The sequence below is a fragment of the Prenolepis imparis genome, unplaced genomic scaffold (genome assembly GCF_030444845.1).
Source record: "Prenolepis imparis isolate NDT839.2.m4 unplaced genomic scaffold, iyPreImpa1.0 SCAF_5, whole genome shotgun sequence".
NCBI lineage: Eukaryota > Metazoa > Arthropoda > Insecta > Hymenoptera > Formicidae > Prenolepis > Prenolepis imparis.
Genome location: NW_028141163.1, coordinates 95,299 through 121,095, shown reverse-complemented (window position 1 = coordinate 121,095; position 25,797 = coordinate 95,299). Strand labels below are relative to the sequence as shown.

Here is a 25,797-nt window from a genome sequence, read left to right as displayed (position 1 = left end):
CTTTTTACATACGAAAAATCCTAAGTAAAGGCGAAACGAATCGATTCACAGACGAATAATACCGTTCACTTTAGCTGTTCTTTGCCTGTTCGATGGATTTATTTTACACGTTTTACATATTTCGGCGTCTTTCTGGAAAAAGAGTTTTGAGATTCTTGAAAAACATTTCCCTCGTGTATCTCTCAACATGTATTACTATCTTTATCGTCTTTAAAAAAAAAAGTGACACCTTTAGAGCGTTATTTAAAAGTGCTATTTTTACGGCCAGTGATCTTTTCTTCTCACACGTGTTTTGGGACAGGGATCTGTGTGTCGCAAAAAAAGAAAAAATATTTTTCGAGAATCTCAAAATTTCAGATTTCTATACGTGTATATTATATTTTTGCAGCGCCCAGAATTATATCGCTACAGATTGGTTTCTCGGCGCTTTCGTTTAAGGATAGTATTATTACATGTGTATAGATTACACAATTCGTAAAGCGATATATATTGTTCGGTAATTTTGGAAACTGCGGAAACTGGAATAAGAGGAATTGTCGCGTACATGCTGCGTGGGAAAAGTTTCGGAACCAAATTGTACGACGGGTAGAAACTTTGAAAAAATTATTTGCCGTCCTTAATTCGTAAATTTACGAAAATTTTTAGAAATTAGTCCGCAGTTGCGTACGATATCTATTTTTTTCATTTAAAATATTGTGAAAAAAAATGTATAGCTAAACACGATATCGCAATGATTAAATTGAAATTCTATTCATTTTTATCATATAAAAACATTTGATTGCGATTATTCCTCGATATAGAGTTAATTTAAGAAAAAAAAAAAAAAAAAAAAAAGTAGCCGACAATTGTTTAAAGGTTTAAGTCGTGATTCAAAATTGCAAAACTTTTCCAACACAGCTAATAAATTCCCCATCCTATCGATATTATTTTTATACCTAAGTAAATTCGTGAGAAACACGTTACGTAAGCGCCTAGCATCTTGTTCCGAGTGAATTAACGTGTTCGTAAAGTTCCATTCGGAGAAGCAAGAATTATGTTATGTCATCATCGTGTTTGTTAATGGTTGTATTAATTGGTACGCAAAATAGGGACGGATAAAGAATTTATTATTATAAGAAATTGATTATGTCTACGAATTTCGTGCTGTTTTTGTTACAATATATGAACTTCATTAAATAAATTTCTCAGAACCCAAAAGGATCTTTCACTTTATTCACTATCGACGTATCGACGAATCAAAGGAATAATTAAAATGATCAAATTAAAAGCTTCGATTAATCTGAAATATATATCTTCTTTAACTTGCACCTACTGGGGGAAAAAAAGGGTCCTCGAAAATTTATATTATAAATCATCACACGCATATATGTGTGACCAAACGAATATCAAGCTCAAAAACACCATGAACGACATTCGCGTCATTTTCGCAATTTTATATCGAGTTTGAAGATATATAGACGAATATAAGTATAACGGAAAATTGTAAATATTTCGATTGATATTAAAAAAAAGTGTGATTTACTGAAAAACTCTTTATTCTTACGATACTGATACATGTTTGCATTCACCCACGTAGAGACAGGGCTACATTGTACGTAGTACGATGTAACTCGGTGGCAGTATACGAGTTATACAAGCCCGCGCGCGTGCTCGCGCATTCAACATTCGCTCTCTCACGCATACTCGCGAACGAACCTTAACACTCTTTGCTCCGCGATTCATCGATTATCATTATTACACTTAATTGGAACATACAAAACAATTCGAAATAAATTAACGACGCAATAGAGTCAATATGTATCTGTGTATGTGTGTGTGTGTATATGTATTTGTCACGAGGGATGAGCGGAGCGTCAAAAAGATCCCTCCCCCGGTTTCTCCATGCCGAGCTCTGCTCTCTCTTTCTACTTCCATCGAGAGGGTTAAATTCCTCCTTAGCAAACACGATATAGAGACTGGCTGACGACGATTTCCATGTGATAATCGACAATCCTTTCGTTCCTACATTGGCATCGTGCAATTCAAGATCGGACGAGTTGAGCACAATCGAATGAAGCGCAATAGAACAAAATTTTCAAACTATAATGTATATGTATTACACACATCTCGTTAAATTTTCGTTTTATCGTTACAATTCGATCGAGCGCGGAGTTCTCTCGACTCATTTTGTATACACACAGTCAAACGATCAATTTACACAAGATAAAGTTGCTCGTTCAAGAAAAATGCGAGACAATGTTAGAATTAAACTGAAAAACAATTATTAAAATTTTGTGTATATATATATATATATTAAATATTTGACGTATCGATAACGTATAATGTCCAAATGCTGTCATGTGGAGTGTACGAAAAATCTGACGTTCGACATCCTCAGCACTTTCTCGCGCTTTTCTTAAATATACATTGACAATTTACATACAACGAAGACTCGTATTCTCACTGTACATTTAGCTTTAAATGTCTTCCTAACCTAAAGAGTCCTTAAAGTTTAGATATACTATATATTATCTAAGGGAAAAAACTTAGAACCAGACAGCCACGCTTTTAGAGCTAAACGTACGGCGAGAACATTCCGTTTTCAGCCTTTCGTAATTATTGTGTATTAACGACACTTCTTTAAAGTATTTGCTCGTGGAGGCGAGTAATCAGTCCAAACCGCGAACCGAAGGGAGCGGATCGACGGCTCGCAGTTAAAGCTCGTCCTTGAGGTCTTCGTCGTCGGCACCGTTGGTAGGTGGGACACCGCCGCCCGCGCCCTGATACAACTTGGCAATGATCGGCTGAACGATATCGCTAAGTTCCTTCTTTTGCTTCTTATACTCCTCCGGATCGGTGTCCTGATTCTCCTCCAGCCACTTGATCTTCTCCTCGATCGCCTCCTCCATCGTGGTCTTGTCCGCGTCGCTCACTTTCGAGCCGAGCTTCTCTTTGTCGGCCAATTGATTCTTAAGCGAATACGCGTACGACTCGAGTTCATTGCGCGCCTCTACCCGCTCCTTAAGCTTCTTGTCGTCGTCGGCGAACTTCTCTGCATCCTTGATCATTCGTTCGATGTCGTCGGGCGTCAGGCGGTTCTGGTCATTCGTGATGACGATCTTTTCGCGATTGCCCGTGCCCTTATCTTCGGCGGACACCTGCAGAATACCGTTGGCGTCGATCTCAAAGGTTACTTCGATCTGCGGTATGCCGCGCGGCGCCGGCGGGATGCCGGTCAGGTCGAATTTGCCGAGCAAATGATTGTCCTTGGTCATGGGACGCTCGCCCTCGTACACCTGAATCGTTACGGTGTGCTGACTGTCGGATGCCGTAGAGAAGATTTGAGATTTCTTCGTGGGAATGACTGTGTTTCTGCGCAAATAAATCAAGAATGTCATATTCTCTCTCTCTCTCTCTCTCGTTTAATTTCGTTTCAAGCGTAAATTCGGGTGAATTAATCAACTGATAAATAACTGAAATATGATATAATAATATGTTTAACGTAAAGAAAAGAATATACTATACTTATATATATATATCTGCCTTGGAATAGCGATTTCTGAATAAAACTTTCGTAATTAAAATTACGTAAAACCACTTGGAATCATTTCGCTCAATATCTATTGTATAATCGTTGGTATTTACCTTGGAATGAGTTTAGTCATCACACCTCCGACGGTTTCGATACCCATTGTAAGAGGATTAACATCGAGAAGTACGATAGCATCGGTATCTTGTTCTCCGGAGAGCACACCGGCTTGTACAGCGGCGCCATAAGCGACGGCTTCGTCGGGGTTAATGCCGCGTGACGGTTCCTTGCCGCCAAAGAATTCTTTAACCAATTGCTGAACTTTCGGAATCCTGGTCGAACCGCCGACTAGGACAATCTCATCTACATCTTTCTTGCTCATGTCGGAATCCTCCAGGACCTTTTGCACGGGTTTCAAGGTACTACGGAAGAGGTCCATGTTCAGCTCCTCGAATTTGGCACGGGTCAACGTCTCGGAGAAGTCCTCTCCCTCGAAGAACGATTCAATTTCTATCCTGACCTGTAACGTAATAAAGACAATGGATTAGGTCGGCAATTACAAATATATAAGAACCGCATGCGTTCGATAAAAAGGGAAAGGAGAAAATATTATATAAACAAATATATGTACACACCTGATGGCTAGCACTGAGCGCTCGCTTGGCCTTTTCGACTTCGCGACGCAGTTTTTGCACAGCTCGGTTATCCTTGCGGATATCCTTGCCCTTCTTCTTCTTATACAGTTTGATGAAATGATCCATTACGCGCTGATCGAAATCTTCGCCGCCCAAGTGGGTGTCGCCATTGGTTGCGACAACCTCGAACACACCATTATCGATGGTAAGCAGACTCACATCGAAGGTGCCGCCGCCCAAATCGAATACCAGTACGTTCTTCTCGCCATCTTTTTTGTCCAGACCGTACGCGATCGCGGCGGCAGTCGGCTCGTTGATAATCCTCATTACGACCAGACCAGAGATCGTTCCAGCGTCCTTAGTCGCCTGCGAGTCAAAAGTCAAACGTTATAATCGTAAATAAATATCGTTTTCTCAATATAAAATACATCAAACAGGACACTAACTCGATGAATCGAATACTCGTGATACGTTTGCGCTTAGAGAGCGTATGTTATCTCTCTCTTATTATCACACGTGAAAACACAAGTCAATAACTCACTTGTCTTTGTGCGTCGTTGAAGTAAGCTGGCACGGTGACCACCGCATGGGTGACCTTCTTGCCCAGATACGCCTCGGCGGTCTCCTTCATCTTGCCTAGCACCATAGCGGAAATCTCCTCGGGCGCGAACACTTTTTCACCCTGGCTAGTCTCGACTTTGATGTGCGGTTTACTGTTCTTCTCGATGACGGCGAATGGGAAAAATTTCACATCGTGCTGCACAGTCGGGTCCGACCACTCGCGGCCGATCAGCCGCTTGGCGTCAAACACGGTGTTCTCCGGATTCGTCGTCAGCTGATTCTTAGCGGCGTCACCAATCAGACGTTCACCGTCATTGGTAAACGCCACATAGGACGGCGTGATACGGTTACCCTGATCGTTGGCTATGATCTCCACGCGGCCGTTCTTGTAAACCCCGACGCTAAAAAGGTGCGCGTATAATGTTTGATTTATTTGTTTGCATTTGGTTGCAAAAAAGAAAACGAGACATCGTTCTCGACGATGCGATCTATCTCGTTGCGTACTCACCAGGAATAGGTCGTACCCAGATCAATTCCTATCACCGTACCGATATCTTCCTTCTCCTTATCCTCCTTCGCGATCGTGGCGGCTGCGAGCAGCACCACTATCAACGCAACTTTGACTCTCTTCATGATTTAGCGTCAACTTTATCTAAATCATTAATAATCATAGAATTAATGCACGGGCAAAATTGCAACTTTTATATATTTAACTTAAACGAACCTTTCTATACAAATGTAACGCATCATTTCTTTAATATTAATAACAAGCGTCACATTTATTAACAATATCTTGATAGTTCTTTTTATTATACTATATATATATATGTGTTGGATTTTATAATGTCATTCAACTATTACATCATTAACTTTAAAAATGTATATAATCAAAAATTAATATGTACATTTATCAAAATAAATTTTAGCGTAACAATAAATTAATTTTATATGAAAATAAATCTTGTTCAAGAGAATAAGTAAATTTTGCTTTGTAAGACGCTTGTTTTTTTTTTTTTTTTTTTTTTTGCACATATCACAATCATATTCGGATATAGTTCATCTCGATATCATATACATATATCGATACATCTGGTGACAAGAAAATGACCTTGTAATTTTCGCAAAATTACTCAAGACGATTCAATATGTGTTTCAATTCGCTCAAATGAACAATTATATATTTATAAAAATAGTAGTATGTGGATTAATTAGTCTTTACAACACTGTACGAGCTATCGGATTCGAACCGGGAAGCATTACGGCTCGATCTCTCTCGAAACGTGTCACACACGTCATCTCTTCGAAAAAACATTCGACATATTCCGACGCATCTCGTCTCTCACCAATCTCTTAAAACCAAGATTACTCGCGAAAATCTTTATTTATCTACACCGCGTAAGACGGAAAGGAAAAACGCGCGGAAATTTCCACGAGTTTCGACTGAAGATGAGCGATGACTCGTGATGAAACGTGGCAAAAGGCTCGCGCGCCGCAATCCTCAAATATGAAAGAAAAAAAGAAGTTTAAGTTAGCGAAAAAACGAAACGAAAATAACACGAGCGAAAATAATCCGAGAAGGATTATCGTTGAAATCTGCGTCAGCTGCGAGTGACAATAATTACAATGTACAATAGAATGACGTTCGAAACGTCTGAAATTCTTGACAAGGACGGAACATTCTCGTTGCAAAACGAGATCAGCATCAAATCCCGGTTGACGTCGATACGTCGCGTCGGCGTTACGTTAAGCGAAACCTTTTGCTTTTGTCACGCGACGGACTCGACTCGAGACGAGCTCCGACGAGATATTCCAGACGGAGAATTCGCTTACCAGCAGAATACGTATCGTCGATTTGCTCCTACCGAACGTTCCTTTGACGCGCGCGTTACGTACGAGAGATGCTCGATTCCTTCGGCGAATGGTAAAACGATGACTGATGTCGTTGCCGGACTCGGAGCCGGGATATTAACGGGAGCGTTTCGTCGTGGCCGACGCCGATTGGCCGCAACAGTCACGGCGCTGACGGAACGCGGCGGCGTCCATTGGCCGGGCGCGCGTACAGTTGGCCGCGGCTCGTTGGCCCACGTCACGATTGCCTACTTCTGGAACCTTCGCCCACCATCGCGATTCGCCCCTGGATTCGCCCGCGGTTGATTAGATACGACGGACGGAACACGTGGACGTCGTGCCGCGCCGTTCGCGGTCTCTCGTCTCTCATCTCTCATCGCTCATCGACGTCGCCTATCGATAGTTTGCCTCGGCTAGATTATCGCGGTCCCCGCACTATCGATACCCTTAAAAATGCGCTTTTATTTCGTAAATTCGTATAAATTCATGCAGTTGGAATTTTTTATAATCTAAAAATCTAAACCATTTAAACTAATTACAAAATTGAAGATGTGCGAAGAATGAATCTTTACAGGACATGTTAAGCATTTATGCTAGAGCTAAATAGTGTACTTTTGGACGATTATTTTTTATTTTTGATTGTGTGTGCATATTATATTGTTGATTATTAATACCATTTGCTTTGGAATATATATATATATTTTCTTGTAAGATGTATAATATATAAATTTTTTTATTTTTTCAACGAAAAGAAACAAATTTCATTGGAAGAATTATTTATAAACGAAGGATAAGGCAATCACAAATGTTGAATAAAATATTCTCAGACTTTCAGTAATTAAGCATCATTGATAATCTTAATTTAATATTATTCGAACAATGTCATTCTTTCTCGTAAAGTATAATACACATATATGAAAAATTTTATTTGAACGTTTTTCACGATCAGAAAATAAAAATTATAATGTTTTGAATAAATTTTATATGAAGCAAATAAAAATAAATCTAAGTAGCTCCTTTTTCACTCATGAGAAGAAAGATACTTGAATCCAACTTGTTCGAATAAGGAGCAGCGTCATGGCATAAAAATGATGCAACTGTATGTAGTTCTTATATATACGTTTACATCACTTTTACAGGACGTAAAAATCGTCGCGAATCCATGCAAAGACTGTATAATAAAGTGCGTACACTAATGTTTTAATAATATGAATTTAGCAAATTTCATTATTTATTATTAACAACACTTAAATAATATTGTTTGGAGAAATGTGAGAAAGGCTCGTATAAAGCAATGATCAGAATGAGCAAATCTATCTAACAATAGCACTCTTCTTCATGCATTCAACTCGTACATATATATGACTTAAAAATATTTTTAAGTTGTATAAATATGTAATTCGCATGTATAATTTGTATATGTAATGTGAAATAATGTGACAAAATGCTTTAATACTTTTATTTATTTGAAAAAATTGTTCAAAATACATAAAAAATAAAAAAAAATAAACAAACTTTTCGTTATTGAGTCTTACAGAAAACTCGTTTAATAAAAATAATGAAAACATTCATTTATTATTAATGCCTTGATATAGAGATTGTCGGAAAATATTTGACTAAAAATATGCATAAATAAAATATATAATATATATAAAATAAATATATAAAAATATAATATTAAAATATAAAATAATCATGCGTTAAATTATTGAGAAAGAATTCGTATATTTCCTGAAATTTTTAAACAATGTTTTAACTTTACATTATATTGTATGATTTATATAATTTTATATATATATGTATATATATACTGCAATGTGATAAATTTTATTCAATATATATTAAATAAAAAAAAAGTAATTCTGTCATCTTTTTTCTTTCCTTAGATAATTTAAAAAGAGAAATTTATTTTATATTGGAAGACACGTTTTTATTGGAGTTTACATTTATCAGCATATGCTCAATATTTGTATAATTTTTATCCATATATATATATATATAATTATTCACCTTTTCAGTTACACACACACATCTTGAAGCAATAAGAATGTTTTTATTTTTTCCAACTTGAAAAAAAAAACATACAGACATTGTACAAGATTATATGCGAAATGAATGATCGCGGATGGAACGTGTTATTCCGGTTATGCTTCACGCGCACCGTGACACCGTTCAGTCTAACGGTATTCGTCCGTTATCTCAGATAGTAGGTTAAACGGAACGTTTGTAATGACGCATCACCTTACATCATTATTTCACTGGTAATGTAACAGAGAGAAAGAGAGAGAGAAAGAGAGCGAGAGAGAGAAAGAGAGCGAGAGAGAGAGAGAGAGAGAGAGAGAGAGAGAGAGAGAGAGAGAATTTAACACATATGTAATGAAATATTGTCATTAATAAAATGCATATTCTATATTTAATTTGGAAAATGTCATTTAAAAATTTTATCCTCTGCCCATTAAAATTTGTCCCTCCGGCATAAAAACTAATTCCTATGACTACAATTATATTATTTGTAATCCTAAATAATATTATTCATGATGCCAAATTTAATTACATTCATATATTATATCATAATATGAATAATTAATATAATTTAGTATTATGAATAACTAAACACACACACACACACATATGTATACAATTTCTAGTAATTACAACTTGCTTTTCAGTTGCAACATATCCAAGATCAATGGCGTAAAATATGTTATGATACAATCAGCGCCCGCTCTTCTCATAGAAAGTAATATTTCGTTCAACACGTTCTCCAAGTTAATCGCGCCGTTTTGTGCACCATGATATAACATGGCGTATTCTCCCGAGACTTGATACACAAATATAGGATATTGTGGATGTGCATCTTTCGTGTGCCGTATCACATCTAAATAAGGCAGTCCTGGTTTTACCATTAACATATCCGCTCCTTCATCTACATCTCTTGCCTTTAAAAAAATAAATAAAAACGAATTTCATATATTACATATAAAAATATCAATTCCATCTGTACACCTAACACATTGTGCAAAATAGGAGCCACAAATATAATTAATTTTAAATATAATTTAACAGAATAAAGTTACCGTATACATTTATAGATATTCTCATTTATTTTCCTTATATATATATTTCAGAAATATTATGCAAATAATAATGAAAAATAAATAATAAATAAAGACTTACAGCAGCTCTAGTTGCCAAACCATTGCTACCAGGTGGCAATTGGTAGCACTTGCGATCGCCAAACTTGGGAGCAGACTGCGATGCGTCTCGGAAAGGCCCGTAAAGTCCTGACGCAAACTTTACAGCATATGATAAAACTGCTACTTTATTTGAATATCCAGCAGCAGCTAGACCATATTTTATTGCACTTATCCTGCCATCCATCATGTCAGATGGTGCAACAATTTGTGCACCTGTAGTAGATTACAAACATTTTTAAAATAATTATATATAATTATATATATATACGTAATTATAATTTTTAGAAATGAACTCTAACCAGCTTTTGCGTATGACACAGCAATTTCAGCGATCCTTCGGATACTGTCTGTGTTATTTATGCTACCATCATTGTTGAGAATACCGCAGTGTCCATGATTTGTATATGGACATAAACAAACGTCACATGCTATCAATAAATTAGGAAATTTTCTTCGCAATACTGGTACAGCTTGAATAATAGGATTTCTTGCACTATCGGCGTTGCTTCCAATCTCATCCTAAAAAAAATTTAATAGCTAAAATTAAAAAAAAAATAAAATTTTCCCCTTATTTAATAATATTTAATTGAAATTGGAAACATAGAGTTAGAAATAAATAATTATTATAAAAAATTTAATAAGATAATCAATATATTTTAACAGATTTTTATGTAATTATGTAATTTCAGAGAAACTTTTTTTTCCCTTTCTATATTATTGCAATTTATAGACATTACTTTATCAAGATGTTGCGATACACCGAATAATAAAACAGACTGCAGTCCTTTGGCAACTAAAGATTCTAACATGTTTTCCAACTGATTAATACCATAACGGTATACACCAGGCATACTATTAATAGCATCTTTAGCATTTTTTTCATCTCTAGACATACAAAATATGACATTATATTTCTATGATATTGCAACAAGCAGAAATATATATACCGATTAGTAAATTTTTAAATTATGCCTATGCATATTTATTTTATAGAAAGATGCAGACGGTATAGATGTATAATTTGCATAAATTATATTATTAGAGAGCAATCTCAGATGTCATACTTACGATACAAATATGGGATACATAAGATTATTGACAGTGATCTCTACATTTGGCGACTGCCACTGTCGTAAGACAGGATGAAAAATTCCACTGTGAAGAGTATGCTTAGCCAGGATTGTCGACATTTTCATTGCGTTCTAATTTCTCCTTTTTGCTCACAGTATATATTCACAATATAATTATTTTATAGCTATACGTAATGGCAACTGGCTACTTGATTTTATCAGTGCGATATCTGGACAATCTAACCAATATGTAAACATGTTTCAAGTAAATGTAATATGTTATCGCAATTGATTAAAGTCGATAAATATATAGACAACAGTACGTATTAGTTGTATAAATTTAGCACGGCAAAATTTCAGCGCCTTGTCTAATAAACAAGAATAAGAACCTCTTTAAGTTCGAGCGAAAAATTATTAAACGACTATAAAATAAATGACTATAAATTGAAAGCATTATGAACAACGTACCGTGATGTGGAATTAATAATATTAAGAGATTAAACGGAGAATAAATTTTGAAGCCGAAATTTATATTTGCGGGAAAAATGCCTAATGAACGTGACACGCATAAAATTTCACTCCGAGCTCCGATTCTACTAATTAATAGCGTTTTTCACTGGGAGAACTAGTGCGCACTGAGTGCACATAAAGGTTATCACACACAATTTCACAATGATATAAGTAATTAAAAAAGTAAAATAATTAATAGTAAAAGCTATTATTATCATTACTCATATTGAACAATAATAATAATAGCTCTTACTATGAATTATTTTACTTTTTTAATTACTTATATCATTGTGAAATTGTGTGTGATAACCTTTATGTGCACTCAGTGCGCACTAGTTCTCCCAGTGAAAAACGCTATAAGTTTGTTCTTTATTGCTGCACTGAGTTCACAGTGCACTACACTGAACAGGGACTCGATTCTTGAATTCATTCGCAAGAGAAACGTATACGCAAATTCGGCTCTTACAGAAAAGTTGCAAGTTGATTGGCGATCGCATGGCTTTTAGCCAATCAACTTGCAACTTTTCTGTAAGAGCCGAATTTGCGCATACGTTTCTCTTGCGAATGAATTCAAGAAACGAGCCCCTGAACTAGTGCAAGCGGGGACAAGCTAGTAGCTAGTGTAAGCAAGTATAAAGAACGTTTCAGTGCCATTTAGTGCAATGATCAACACGCATCACGTAATAATAAATGAATTGTTAGATTCTTCAGATGAAGAAGATCTAAGGCCCTGCGCACAATAGAGAAAATATTAGGAACAAATATTAAATATTAGGAATAAGAATTATTTTAAAATAATAAAATCGAGAAAACTGATATAAAAATACAAATTCGAGTATAAAGGATTAGTAAGGGCTAATTAACTATTAAGAGTCCTTTATACCCGAATTTGTATTTTTATATTAGAGTTTTTCTGATTTTATTATTTTAAAATAATTCTTATTCCTAATATTTAATATTTATTCCTAATATTTTTCCTATTGTGCGCAGGGCCTAATCTAATGTCTGATATTTTATGCCATAAGACTTTTTTATTTTTAATTTTTCTAGTTATAACTAAATTAATTTTTTCTTTATATAAACATAAAAATAATTTGGTACTAGCATCCGTCCATGCAAATATTTTTGTATTTTCTTTATCATTTTCATTTTCTTGTATATTTTCTTGTATATTTTCTTCTATATATTGTTTTCAATGTTATTCATATTTGTATCTTCATGTAATTTAATAAATATTGATTTATTTACTACAGTACAATTTACAGTATCACAATTAAAATCAATATCTTTGTAAAGAACTTGAAATTCTGTTCCCCCCCCCCTCCTAAAAAGTCAATATAATACATTAATTTTCAATTTTTCTTTATTTCTTAATTATATTTCTTCAAAAAATTTATACACACAAAATTAGCTTTTATTTTTAAATAATTTCTATTTTTAATATTTAATATTTATTCCCAATATTTTTCCTATTTTGCGCAGAACTTTACTTTCTATTACTATTTATAAAATTAAATTCGCCACCATTATTGAACTTATCAGTTCCTGCACTGCTTGTCCTTCCTCAAGACCATGAAGAATAGAGATAAGGAGGCCGAACTAGCATTGAGGAATTATCGAAATGTGCGACCAAATGTCGAGCCTAATTGTAGTTTATTAATGCTCCGCAAGGTTGCGCTTTTGCCTCACGGGACTCACACGTACACGGTGGACTTTTGTGTTAGTTATTCTCTATCCTTCTTGCTCTACATCCTGCAATCTCTCCTCTTTCTCAAACTAACGAGCATCTTGTGATTGCAATGCCATCTATAGGTACCTATAGGTACTACTATCGGGCCTCGGTTTTGGTCGCACATCCCAAACACATAGGCCGGTATTCATAGTCCGATCTTATATTTAAGATCATCTTAGGGTGCCTTCACATGCGGCGTAACTTGCGTAAGCGTAACCAGCGGATCGCCAATCACCAAGTTATTCCGATAGAGCCCTTCGTCGAGCTCTATCGGAATAACTCGGTGATTGGCGATCCGCTGGTTACGCTTACGCAAGTTACGCCCCATGTGACGGCACCCTTAAGGGCTAGTCTACAATAGAGTCGTAAGGTCGTAAACGTAAGAAATTGACCAATCACAGTCGATTATTCTCCTCGAATTCAACTGTGATTGGTCAATTTCTTACGTTTACGACCTTACGACTCTATTGTAGACTAGCCCTTAGTCTGGTCAGAGGTTGACTTAAGATCCCATTCAACCAATCAAATGGCTGCATAGCATCTCAAGCTCGGACTTAAGACGATCTTAAATATAAGATCGGACTATGAATACCGGCCATAGTTCGGCCTCCTTATCTCTATTCTTCCTGCTCAAGACCCAGTGCAACGAGTACAGTGAACTGTTGCACTAAATTTCGTTGCACTGCAATAAAGAACGGACCAGTGCTATCTTGCACTGCAATAAAGAACGCTTTGGTGTCACTAGTGTACACTAGTGCAGAAAGTTCAGCAATAAAGAACAAATCTATTGATGTGATATAACCTGGATAATTATTCAGTTTAGCGGCCTCACCTCAAATATCAATAAATTTGCACTCATTCGACGCGTTTTTGCTTAAAATAAAAGAATCTGGCAGAAAAAAGCGCGCTTTGTGGGGCAGAGCGACACGCTTTTTTCTGCCAGATTCTTTCATTTTAAGCAAAAACGCGTCGAATGAGTGCAAATTTATTGATATTTGAGGTGAGGCCGCTAAACTGAATAAAGGCTCATTCAGACAGGACGCGTCAAGCGTCAAGCAGCGAGCAGCAACCATTCAACAACCAATAAGCGAGGTAATATTAGCAATGGCGTAAAAAATATTGCCTCGCTTATTGGTTGCTGCTCGCTGCTTGACGCGTCCTGTCTGAATGAGCCTAAATTACCGAAATCTTGACTCGTTCCAATTAGCTGCGCCAATCAACCGCTGACAGTCAATCATCTCGTGATGCGTCATGCGCAGGCGCGAATGAGAGAGAGAGAGAGAGAGAGAGAGAGAGAGAGAAAGAATAAAATATCGAAATATCTTTCATCTACTCTTCTATCTATCTACTCTTGCAACGTTTATGGCGTATCCTAACTTGACCCAATCTAATCCTTATCCTAACCTGATCTAACTCGATCTAACCTAGAGACGGTTGGATGTCCTCGGCTACCTGCTGCTGCTGCTTCTGCCGCCGCTGCCGCCGCCGCTGTCATTAATATAGTCTCTCGCGAAGTCTGTCAAGAACGATACAGCGATGACGGACGCGTCGAACTTACCGGGCGCTATCACGAATCAGAGGACAATGTCGAGGCTGCTGCGGCAGCGGGCCCAGGAGTTTCTCGCCTCGCGGAAACACGCAAACAACCTGGTAGACATAATCGGCCATTGGGACGTAAGTGCGTTTAAGCCGAGTTAGGCTTACATTTTCGATGCCTGTTTGTGATTAGATGTTGCTGAAGAATTTCATCTTTCTTCATTCGTAGGAGTCCACCTGTTTATGCCTGCTTACGATAGAAACGATATTCGTCGAGGTACTGAAACGCGGCGACATGTACCTCGAACGTTCGATAACTCTTACTATTTCGGGTGAGTGTGAGTTGCTTTTATTATATATTAAATACATTTATAATATCCAAAAAATGTTCCTACATGTCGAAATTTATATTCTAACATATTCTATATGAAACAGATCCTAGCCCCGAATCTCGCTATATAACTTGGCTCAGAAATTGCTACGAGGAAGTTTGGAAAAAGATACTAGCTTCTATGGAAAAGTGTCGGTCAACCACTCAATTGCAAACCCTTACCACTGCGATAAAATTGCTGGCCGAAGAAGGTAAAGCGCCATTGGAGCCACGCGACCAAGCAGGTTATTTCTTTCCTTTGCATCGTCTGAAGCCTATTCTCATGACGCTGCTTTCACCTGAAAAGGACAATGCAAATTTAATATCGAGATTTCAAGAGATCGTCGAATATCCTGATGCTTTGTATTATACGTGGAAATGTCTACCCTCTCTCACCCCAAAGAGGCAACCGCAAGAAATTTATATTAAGAACCTATTAGAACTTGTAGATAAAATACCACTGCCAAAAGGAGAAGAAGGTACGTGGCTCCTCTTTTGACATTTATTTTGAGATTTATATTATATACATACATTGTCTTTGAGAGCTATTACGTAAAAATTTATATATACATGTAATATTTTTTTAAATAGAATTCCTTGATTCTCCCTCTTTGTTCTTAAATTCTTAATCTATTTATTTATTTATTTGCTTTCTACAGATTTGTATAAATATTATATAATAGGACAATATATTTGAATATTTCAGAATCTAAAGTATCGGACAATAAAGAGCTCCTCTGCGGACCACAAGGTAATAAAATATTCTATATTATCGCTATTTATAACATTTTTCACGTCGTTAATGTCTGATATTGTCTTAAATTTTTTTTTTTTTTTATTAGATGCTACATTCACGTGGGATCAGTCGGCCGTTAAGCGTGCGTTAAACAAAGTTTGGGGCTGCGTTATGCATTGGGAACTTACGCCGCAGTTACATAAACAGTTGTTACTGGTTTTGCTAGAACGAGTCATGCCGCAATTAGAAAAACCGATATTACTGACAGACTTCTTAATGGACTCCCTAGATGTCGATGGTCCTGTCGGCGTGCTAGCCTTGCAAGGTGTATTTGTACTGGTCACCAAACACAATCTAGAATACCCAAATATTTTCACCAAGCTGTATTCGATGTTTGAACCAGAGATTTTTCATACCAAATACAAGGCTCGTCTGTTTTATTTGTCTGATCTGTTTCTCAGCTCGACGTAAGTATCCTCTCGATTTAAAATTTAAGTTGCACTCTATTCTTTTAAACTATAGAGAAAACAAAGTATCTTTCAAATGTTATGTAAAATGTAAATATTATTGAAAAACTTAAACCGTTTCTATTCTTGCAGACATTTACCGGAAGCATTGGTAGCGGCATTTGCGAAACGACTCGCACGTCTAACGTTGGTCGCGCCGCCGGAGGATATTCTAATAATTCTTCTCTTCGTGGGTAATCTGTTACTCCGACATCCGGGATTAAAGAGGCTGATCGATCACCCGCATGGCGGCGAAGTCGCCTCTGGTGCAGGTGATCCGTTCTTCATGGAGGAACGCGACCCGTTACTGAGTAACGCGTTGCTCAGTAGTCTCTGGGAGATCCGAGCGTTGCAATGGCACATCCTTCCCAGCATCGCCAGTGCGGCGCGTTTCATTCGCGAGCCGCTGCCCTCGGTTGAATATGATATGGCCTCTGCGTTGGAGCGCACCGGTGGCCATCTCTTCGATCGCGAATTGAAAAATAAGGTCAGGGACATCATGCTAACGTTTGAAAGGCCAAACTCTATGGCGCTGCCAAAAGGGGAGAAGCTGCTGCAATATTGGCAACTCACGAGCACGCATTGATTCCTTCCTCCTGCGTGATCACATACAGCGCCAGCGTGATCGCCAGAGTGCAATATACGTGAATGAGAAGGCGTATTATTGTCATTGAATCATTGGGAACGACGATCCTCGCGGTTCAGATGAATAGACATTTTGCGTTTTATACGACGAGCTGTATCTATGACGAGCGAAAGACACGACATTGTGTTTTTTTTTTCTGCGCCGTTGAACATCCGTGCTTAAAATAACGAGTTTGTGCGTAAATCATTCGATTCGCACAAACGAAAAAAAGCTGCTTTTCTTTGTTTATTCATCCGAGTACATTCATCTTGTATGTAAACCGATAGTTTATATATTTTATGCGTAAACTATGAGACTTTCGTATCATTCAACTCTTTCGCTGTGTTCCTTGTACAACTTTAATAAAAATTACCGCTATCTTGTTACGGTAAATTTCTTTGTCAAACTTGTCTAGATAGAGTAGAAAGTCAACATATCATAGGGACACATATCATTGGCTTTTATGTATTCTTACATATATAACAATGCAAAGGAGAAAGGAAATGTAAATATTGACTAGACAAACATCAGCGATAAATTAATCTTGATACAATTGAGATCAATATTTAAACATAAAAATTCAGATGAGAAATGAACCTAAAAGAGGTGCAGACCACGTGATAAACAAATTACTGAAAAATTTCATGCACCTTGATCCTCATTCTCGTCTTATGTTTCATAACTCATAAGTCTCCTATCGGTTCCAGCCTTTAAAAAACAAAAATAACGAGAATAGTCCCAAATGTTGTGCAAAAGTTAAAGGAAATGATAATTTTAGATATAAAAACACGAGTATAGTATTAAAGAGGAAATTCACCAAGTGATCGAAAACGAGATGAAGAACAAGAGTTACAAACGTATGATGTCATAATGATAAACAAAATATCATTACTGTTTTGTTTATCACTATATACAAAATGGTAATGACGATTGAAAAGGTTCAGGTTAATTAAAGAAGATTTTAAGAAAAGAGTTTTCTGCGTTTACTCTGCGCCTGGTTTTCATTAGCCCATTTTCCCCTAAATTTTTATATTTACATAACAAAGCCTTTTCGTTTTGTAATTTGAGACTTTAATTTCACACAACGGTAAATAATTTACAAAAAAGGCTATGTAATTTTATTCTTTATTTTTTAATTTAAAAAATAAACATTAAATGTAACGCGGCGCAATAGTCTATGTATAAACGCAAAACGTTTCATATTTTATTACGTGATTTGGCTCATTTTATTTTATTTATAACATCAAGCACCCATATTTTATGGCAAAAATTATTTATCAATAATAAAAAAAAAAGTGCATTCCTGTTTACATCAAAATATTTTTAAATTTGAATTAGAGAGAGAATAGAATTGAAATTGAAGTAAATTAACCCGTTGTGTGTTTACCATATTTCAAAACAGAATTTATATTATATATATATATATATAGTTATAACTTTATTATATTTTAATTATATATTATATATAATAATTTTAATGCTTGAAGATAAATTAAAACTTTTGGGCGGCACAGTAAAAGAGTTGAATTTATCGTTCATTCCATATTGCGAAAGCAATAAAGTAACATAATGAAACCGTGCATGGTTCAATCCGTATTTCGTAATTTGCAGAATTTGCAAAATTTACAAATGTGAAGCTCTGTATCGATTACATAGATTTAGCGAGTAGCAAATATTAATTTGTATGCGCGCGCGAAATGAAATAAAAGAATATTTTAATTTAACATAAAAAAATAATTCAAAACTTACTTAATTGTTCACAATATAACGTTCTCGATATTTTATATAAAGTTTTATATTCATGATGCATAGACAAGTGTAATATTTGGATTCAATTTTATTTATAATCTATTCTCTCTAATCTGTTACATTTCTCTCTCTCTCTATATATATATATATATATATATATATATATATATATATATATATAATACACACACATCCATACATATATACATGCATGCATACATACATACATACATACACACACACACACACACACATACATACATATGTACATCAATAAATCGATAAATTATTACTTCGAAAATATCATGTATAATGTCGCTTTGTGTCCAATACCTGAGAAAAAGTGAGATATTAATTTTTATTGAATTGGATTGTTGATGAATTGCGGCTCAAGTAATAAATTAAAATATCCATTCACACACAAGTGCACAATCGTTCAAATATATAATGTATGTATGTATGTACACGCACCGGCAGGAATGGTGTCCGGCGTTAGATGTGTGAATACGTGTATGACAGCCGAAAGTTATACGCACACATACGTAACGCGACGTACGTGTCGCTTGAAGCGCGGCGGAGATCAAGGAGCAAAGGAGAAAATAATAGGGGGTACTCCAATTTTGCATCTCTCATACATCGCACGATCGAGAGAGAAAGCAATGCAAGACGTGATAACCGCTAGTGGTGTCCAATAGCTGTCTCACTCACTCGACGGTCGAACGGAGGGAGTGCGAGTGAGACAGCTATACGGACACCGCGGATCGCGCTGTCTTTCGGCTGTCATACACGTATACACACATCTTAACGCCGGACACCATTCCTGCCGGTGCGCGTACATAATTTATAAAAGTTAAGTAGTCAAAATTGAAAGCAAATTACACAGTAATCTCCATATGTTCAGTGCAGCACAACGCAACATTTTACTATAATGAATCTTTCTTAAGGCTCCTGGGTGCTCACTGCGGCCATATTGGATTGTGACGTCAGAGGCGAGAAAGCACACGCTGAAAATTCTTAGATGCCATTTTTTAATGAAAAGATATTTCGATTAAACAGCACTTCAGATGGCTTTAGCACACTCTTAAAAACCTCCAAAAACTATCCTTTTCCCTTTATAATCAATCAACATCTGTAAAATGATCGAGATATCAGACTTTGCGGAATGACTGCGCATGTGCAAAGACCAGACGGACTGGGCTTCATAATATTACATTTTACAGCTATTGATTGATTATAAAGGGGAAAGGATAGTTTTCGGGGTTTTTTAAGAATGTGCTAAAGCCATCTGAAGTGCTGTTTCATCGAAATATTTTTTTATTTCGAAATGGCATCTAAGAAATTTTAGCGTGTGTTTTCTCGCCTCTGACATCACGATTTCGACATGGTCGGCAAGGAGCCAGGAGCCTTAATAATAATTATCATATAAAATTAATAATGTTTATAATTCTCCGGAACACTGTTTTTTATCAGAATTATATAAAAGTTAAATAATTAAGCTGTTTTAATACTATTATTTTAGGTCAAATTGATAATGAAGCGATAATGGAGATAGAGATTGTTCCTGATATTGGAAAAACTTTACATATTTTTTATGATATCTTTCATACTTTGTACATACTCTCGTGCTTCTTCTAAGAAATATTTCTCCTTCAGGATAAAGATACACTCACCTGGACCAATTGTCTCCACTCTTCTTCGTTCAGAGCTTGTTTTATTTTGACGAGGACGTTCGCTGGAATGTCAGCGGACATCGTAATCGATGCAATATTCTGCGTGGTGGGTACGTATTGCACCTGCAACAATTGCGATACCGTTGGTCTCGCTTTCGGATCGTGCTGAAGACACTTCCGCATCACGTCGATCAAAATGGGCGGCGTGCGCTCGTAATCTTCAAGATTCTTGCCGCTCGTCGAAGAGGAGAACGTCGTGGCCGGGAACGAGATATTCAGTTTCGGATTAGTTATGGCGTTCACCTTTGCCCATTGGGAACGTATGTGTTGGAATGGTGTGTGACCGTACACTAGGCTGTACAGGATGCACCCCAATGACCATACATCCGACTTGAAACTGATCTGTTGAGAAAACGTAATTTTTTATCCCCACTCACAACTTGTAGATTTTTAGTTTAATTCAAACTACGAATAACGAGCTATCAATTTTTTAATCTAATTATTCAAATCAAGCAGATTCTGATTTAATTAATAAGTGACTAACGTATATTTTTAGGGAAAATATTTTTATCTTGAATTATTCTCACCTTATATTTAACATTGTGCGTAGGCGAATCCGCGTTGCTGCCGATGTCCATCAAGGCCTCTGGACTAATATAGTTCAATGTTCCAATTGTATTACTTTTCAAAACAGATGTCATGTCCGAATTTAAACTGGAGGCGATGCCGAAGTCTATCAACTTGAGCCGGCCTCGTACCAGTAAAAAATTTCCCGGCTTTAAATCCGAATGTATGACTCCTGAAACGCAGAAGCCACACACACACACACACACACACACACATATATATATATATATAAAAAATATGTGTATATATCTACTCGCGAAAATACGAGATACGATCGCTTACATTTAATCGATTAAATTTAAATATATATTCACCATTATCGTGTATGTGTTTTACAGCGGTGAGCATCTCGGTCCAGTAATACAGAATCATCGTGAGAGAAATTTGCTTCTCCTGGGACATGGACTTGAGAAGTTTGCTGAGATCGGTGTCACCCATTTCCATCACGACATAAACCATAGATTCTCTGATTTCACTGAAATCGAATTGACAAACAAACATTGTTAAAGGGCGTTAATATTTCGTTAATATTATCATCCGTCAAATTCTTCTCAGAAACGTATTCTCGCGCAAGCGAGGATAATTGCTACATCTAATATCTTATATATCTAATATTTTACACATCTGCAATATATGTACATATATGTATATACTCACTAGTCGAACATTCGAACGACGCAGGGCGCCTGTAACTTGTGCAGCATGGATATCTCGTCCAAGCAACCTTGGGCCGACTCTTTGTCCATCTTGTTCAAGTTGACGCATTTGATCGCGCGCAACTCGCCGAAGGATACATCCTGCACTCGCAGAACCTCGCCGCTCATTCCACGACCGAGAGAGCCCAGAATCAGGTACTCTCTATTCTTCACGTGTAACGTTTTGCTTTGTCGTTGCGGGGGAATGCTCGACGGTACGGTAAACTGCATGTTCGCCACTCTATTTACGATCCGTTGCTCTTCCTCGCGCTTCTTCTCGCGAGCCGAATAACGCTCGTGCGAGCTTTTGCATTCCGAAACGATTCCGTAATCTTCCTCGCTATATTTCTTCAGGATTCGCGAGGAATCCTGTTTTAGGCCCGTATCAGATCCGATTATCGCATTTCGTTTGATTTCGTTTTTACTCGGCACAATTTTTGTGTTATTTGCTAGTAACGTGTCGGGCATATTGGCCAACTGTTTGTTCTCCTTTGTTTCCTCGGTAAGCTTCGCAAATTTCGGATCTGAATGCAATGACAACTTAACATGACATAACAAGAAAATAAAATATTTAATAATTGAATTCTATTTCATTTGAATACGCTATAAATACGCTTACCTTTGTGGTAATTAATTTCTGTCCGCATTATCAATTTTGCATCAGGTGGTCCAACCGGCCTCTTGCTTCTGTCTTCCTGCTGTGACTCAGACGCGACGGTCTTGGTTTCGGCACGTGTTGCGTGTAACGCAACGAGTGCCTTCGACTCCAAAGGATGAGCTGTAAAAGAATCGCCATATGCTATCGTAGCGTCCGTTAAAGGCCGTCTCACGTTCGTCACATTCGATCTGAAGAAAAGAAAAATCAATTATCATCATATTCATATTCTGCATTCAAATCTGTCCGAAAGAATCACCAATTCATCCTGGACACGAAAAACGCGATCGAAATTAAATTCCAAACGAACATTGACAAAACGTTAATTTTTTTATCACGATACTCATATTTATTTTGGTAATGTTTATATAAATTAAATATGGTGTTTCTTTGGAAGCGCATGGTTGTAAAAATGATTCTACAAACCTCGCGGAGTCCGGCTTCTCTGCGACAGGCGTACAGACTGTATTTCTAGATATTTGCACGTAATCTTTCGGAACGAGATTCTTTCCTTCCAATGGTGTATGCCTCGTATTATTGTAGCACCAACTGGACAATATCGTGGAAGGAGTTTGAATGCGATTTTTGCTCGAATTGTCGGACAATTTATTCTGCGGGGTCCGAAACAGCTGTTTATGCGATGCGCATGGATTCGGATGCAACGAACCGACTTGCAGATGTTTCAACGGAGTCTCCAAGACCAAACGATTAATCGGGGTAGGTAACGATGTTCCCTGAACTTCGTTCAACGATGGTGTACTTATTTTCACGTGTGTGCACGGGTTTTTCGCCGGTGTACACTTTTCATTCGCTTCGTACTTGGAAACGCTGTATTGCGAGTCATTATATGTTACAGGATGTATCAAGTTCCCGGACAAGTTTTGAGATATACAGTCAGCGGATTTCGATACAACGGTTGAGATCTTGCGAGGCTCTTCGTTGCAATTCTTATTCACCTGCTCGTTAAGATCATACAACACTTTTTTGTATCGCTGGTCCTCCTTACTTAAATTTAAATGCTCGCTATTCTTGTGCAGCAGTTTATTATCAGTCGATATGTTATACGAGTGCTCCTCCTTTTTCTTATTCAACATATCAGATATGTAAACATTTTCGTGTTGCGACTGGGCACTATTCATTGTCAGTTGCAGATTCTTACTTGTATCAGATTTTGCAATGTAAAGGGGATTTTCTTTGTAAAGTGATGGCGGAAGAGGTAAGACCAGTTCTGTCGAGCGGTTATGAATAACGCCAGGTTGGCTCCTCGAGGAGATTAACGTATAGCTACGATAGTCCTGTGATTTTTCATCCTGTTTCGAGTCATAAGTTCTTAATTTATTCGGATCGTCAACTAGTAGTAGACGACTTTCGGAATTTACATCGTCTTTGCATTCTTTGTTACTGTTTGTACAGCTTATTTTTTGCACAGAAATATCAGTCGCAATTGCACTAACATCTTTTGACAATATAGTTTTCAGGAGTTTGTCCGTTGAGCCAATCGAGGAATTAATGTCTACTGCTTCATATATACACGAATCCGACAGTACATCCTCGGCAGAATCACCTGGCTCATCCAAATCTGACAAATCTTCAGACTCGCGGGGTTTCTCTTCGCTTTCGCTTTCGTCATCGTCATCGTCATCGTCGCTCTCACACAAATACAAGAGGCGTACTGGCTGAGACTTTGGTAGTATAGTATTCTGCGATGGTACTTTGCCAGCGTTTGCGCTACCAAAACTGTGGCTATTGTTTGCCATAAGATCTGACATTATCGACAGTCTTCGGAGAACAAATATTACTGATCTGTAAACAAAGAAATAATCTGTTTTAATCATATTCAAAATATGAATTATATTCTATCAGCTGTAGCTATTCTACGAAAATACAAATATAAATATAAAAAAAATAAAAAGAAGCTACAACAATCAGTACACAATTTTCCGTTTATTAATTTACCTGTAGATTGTAAAGACATGCTTCTTCCAATTATTGCATAAATATAGCACAAAAATTATACACACTACAGATATAAATTAATATTAGTCCTATTTTCTGCTGCATTTAATGCTATTAAAAATGCTTATTTTTCAAATCTTTATCATATATAAAAATCTTTTATTAATGGTTTGTACATTTTACTTTTCAAAATATATATGTATTATTTGATTAGTAAAATAAATAAGATAGTAAATAATATAAAGCAAAAATATATATGTGTGCAATAATGTGAATATTGAAAGATATTTATTAGTATAAACGATAAAGTTGTAATTGTTATCAGATTTAAAAAAGCAGGTATATGTAGTAAAGTTAATTTTTTGTAACTATTTCTCTTTCTCTCTCTTTTCTTTGTCGTAAACTTTCAAAGCAAATAATTATCCGAAGAAGCGTTTGAACGTTTCGAATTTTCTTCAAGTTATGTCAAAAATCTATCGACATAATCGACGTCGGATTTCCTGATTTAGCGATAAAATCACGAGGATGCTTTCTCGCGTGTGCTCGAAACATCCCCGAGTATTCGAGCACGCACGCACCCACACCTACCCACACCCACCCCCACACATACACACACACACACACACATACCTGTCAAACTAAACAGCCCGGCTGTCTGTTGATCGGCTTGACAAAGAGAATCGTCAATAGAAAGTATGCTATGCACGCGCACGTTACGAGACACGAGACCATTACGCGAAGATTAAAGATTTATATTTATGTACAGCAGTTACTTGTTCTATGACATACTTTGTATTGACATTACTTTGTACATCTATGCGTAAATGTATCACTTTCAAAACTTAAACATAACAACTTGACATGAGAACTTTAGCTCTATGCTCTACCGGTTTTCGCTTTACATCTTACATCATGGCATATGGCATTTGAATTCGATAAGGATCGCGCTCATTGGTCGAAATTGGAGGAGAATTGTATGAAGCCCCTTGCACAATGTCAGGCAACAGGCAATAGAAACAGGAAATAAAAAATATCCACCAATAAGAGCAGGGAATAGATATTATTCCCTGCTTTTATTGGTGGATATTTTTTATTTCTTGTTCCTATTGCCTGTTGCCTGGCATTGGCCTAGTTTACATCGTACACTTGATACGCGCAAGAAGACTAGAGACCAGGGGCTCGATTCTTGAATTCATTCGCAAGAGAAACGTATGCGCAAATTCGACTCTTACAGAAAAGTTGTAAGTTGATTGGCTAAAAGTCATGCGATAGCCAATCAACTTGCAACTTTTCTGTAAGAGCCGAATTTGCGTATACGTTTCTCTTGCGAATGAATTCAAGAATCGAGTCCCAGGAGACCGAACTCCCGTAAAATATTGTGGTGGGGGTGAGTCAAAATATGGTCGCATTTCATGGGCGCTGTACGCGGTAATTGTCGTCGGCCAATTCATGAACTACGCGTGCTGGACTTCGAAGCGTCGTCCAACATAATCTCGCCAAAGTTCGAAATTATGTTTACGTTGTTTGTTGTGAACCGTTGTGTCAAAAAAAATCGCTTGTTTTATCAAAAAAAGGTTTCCTATGTGAACTTCGTCATTCCTAAGTATATTA

General features: G+C 36.9%; 3 protein-coding genes and 1 long non-coding RNA gene across 9 annotated transcripts; 2 read left to right on the top strand and 2 right to left on the bottom strand.

Annotated features, from left to right (window-relative positions):
* Window positions 1–1,517: 1,517 nt before the first annotated feature.
* LOC145936581 (endoplasmic reticulum chaperone BiP) lies at window positions 1,518–11,532 on the bottom strand. Of its 3 annotated transcripts, XM_083038885.1 has the most exons (11): window positions 11,288–11,470; window positions 10,818–11,058; window positions 10,487–10,634; window positions 10,049–10,268; window positions 9,730–9,962; window positions 9,266–9,491; window positions 5,213–5,309; window positions 4,685–5,105; window positions 4,144–4,509; window positions 3,625–4,028; window positions 1,518–3,351 (listed from the first exon to the last, which is right to left on the bottom strand). In XM_083038885.1, the coding sequence occupies exons 2-11, from the start codon at window positions 10,943–10,945 to the stop codon at window positions 2,694–2,696; spliced, it is 2,901 nt and encodes a 966-aa protein (XP_082895011.1). In that variant the 5' UTR covers window positions 10,946–11,058; window positions 11,288–11,470; the 3' UTR covers window positions 1,518–2,693. The 3 variants fall into 3 exon arrangements, with proteins under 3 accessions (XP_082895011.1, XP_082895009.1, XP_082895010.1); XM_083038883.1 differs by lacking the exons at window positions 9,266–9,491; window positions 9,730–9,962; window positions 10,049–10,268; ... (1 more) ...; window positions 10,818–11,058; window positions 11,288–11,470 and adding an exon at window positions 6,535–6,692 and having other exon boundaries at window positions 5,213–5,356; XM_083038884.1 differs by lacking the exons at window positions 1,518–3,351; window positions 3,625–4,028; window positions 4,144–4,509; window positions 4,685–5,105; window positions 5,213–5,309 and having other exon boundaries at window positions 8,586–9,491; window positions 10,818–11,187; window positions 11,288–11,532.
* A 2,741-nt stretch (window positions 11,533–14,273) lies between these two features.
* Window positions 14,274–17,804, top strand: LOC145935862 (nucleolar complex protein 4 homolog B). Of its 2 annotated transcripts, none has more exons than XM_083037546.1 (6): window positions 14,274–14,735; window positions 14,827–14,935; window positions 15,033–15,446; window positions 15,674–15,718; window positions 15,810–16,170; window positions 16,303–17,804. In XM_083037546.1, exons 1-6 carry the CDS (start codon window positions 14,598–14,600, stop codon window positions 16,793–16,795), a joined length of 1,560 nt encoding a protein of 519 aa, XP_082893672.1. In that variant the 5' UTR covers window positions 14,274–14,597; the 3' UTR covers window positions 16,796–17,804. The 2 variants fall into 2 exon arrangements, with proteins under 2 accessions (XP_082893672.1, XP_082893673.1); XM_083037547.1 differs by having other exon boundaries at window positions 14,284–14,735; window positions 14,827–14,929.
* Mps1 (dual specificity protein kinase monopolar spindle 1) lies at window positions 15,128–23,999 on the bottom strand. 3 transcript variants are annotated; one of them, XM_083037545.1, is made up of 7 exons: window positions 22,657–23,999; window positions 22,195–22,421; window positions 21,538–22,099; window positions 21,195–21,355; window positions 20,841–21,052; window positions 20,254–20,655; window positions 15,128–15,266 (listed from the first exon to the last, which is right to left on the bottom strand). In XM_083037545.1, exons 1-7 carry the CDS (start codon window positions 23,997–23,999, stop codon window positions 15,249–15,251), a joined length of 2,925 nt encoding a protein of 974 aa, XP_082893671.1. In that variant the 3' UTR covers window positions 15,128–15,248. The 3 variants fall into 3 exon arrangements, with proteins under 3 accessions (XP_082893671.1, XP_082893670.1, XP_082893669.1); XM_083037544.1 differs by lacking the exon at window positions 15,128–15,266 and adding an exon at window positions 16,952–18,916; XM_083037543.1 differs by lacking the exon at window positions 15,128–15,266 and adding an exon at window positions 19,910–19,987.
* Window positions 20,529–23,225, top strand: LOC145935863 (uncharacterized). Its single transcript, XR_014425291.1, has 4 exons — window positions 20,529–20,668; window positions 20,864–21,731; window positions 22,240–22,947; window positions 23,087–23,225. It is a non-coding gene; the product is annotated as an uncharacterized LOC145935863 (long non-coding RNA).
* Window positions 24,000–25,797: the final 1,798 nt, after the last annotated feature.

Bases quoted from the DNA above. Each gene is read 5' to 3' on its own strand.
- LOC145936581 (XM_083038885.1), bottom strand. From the start codon at position 10,945: ATGAAAATGTCGACAATCCTGGCTAAGCATACTCTTCACAGTGGAATT. The intron at 10,635-10,817 runs GTAAGTATGACA...TTGTATGTCTAG, and splicing joins ATGTATCCCATATTTGTATC to AGATGAAAAAAATGCTAAAG. The intron at 9,963-10,048 runs GTTAGAGTTCAT...AATCTACTACAG, and splicing joins TGTGTCATACGCAAAAGCTG to GTGCACAAATTGTTGCACCA.
- LOC145935862 (XM_083037546.1), top strand. From the start codon at position 14,598: ATGACGGACGCGTCGAACTTACCGGGCGCTATCACGAATCAGAGGACA. The intron at 15,719-15,809 runs GTAATAAAATAT...TTTTTTTATTAG, and splicing joins GCTCCTCTGCGGACCACAAG to ATGCTACATTCACGTGGGAT. The intron at 16,171-16,302 runs GTAAGTATCCTC...CTATTCTTGCAG, and splicing joins GATCTGTTTCTCAGCTCGAC to ACATTTACCGGAAGCATTGG.
- Mps1 (XM_083037543.1), bottom strand. From the start codon at position 23,999: ATGTCAGATCTTATGGCAAACAATAGCCACAGTTTTGGTAGCGCAAAC. The intron at 22,422-22,656 runs GTTTGTAGAATC...TCTTTTCTTCAG, and splicing joins GAGAAGCCGGACTCCGCGAG to ATCGAATGTGACGAACGTGA. The intron at 21,356-21,537 runs GTGAGTATATAC...ATTCGATTTCAG, and splicing joins GTCGTTCGAATGTTCGACTA to TGAAATCAGAGAATCTATGG.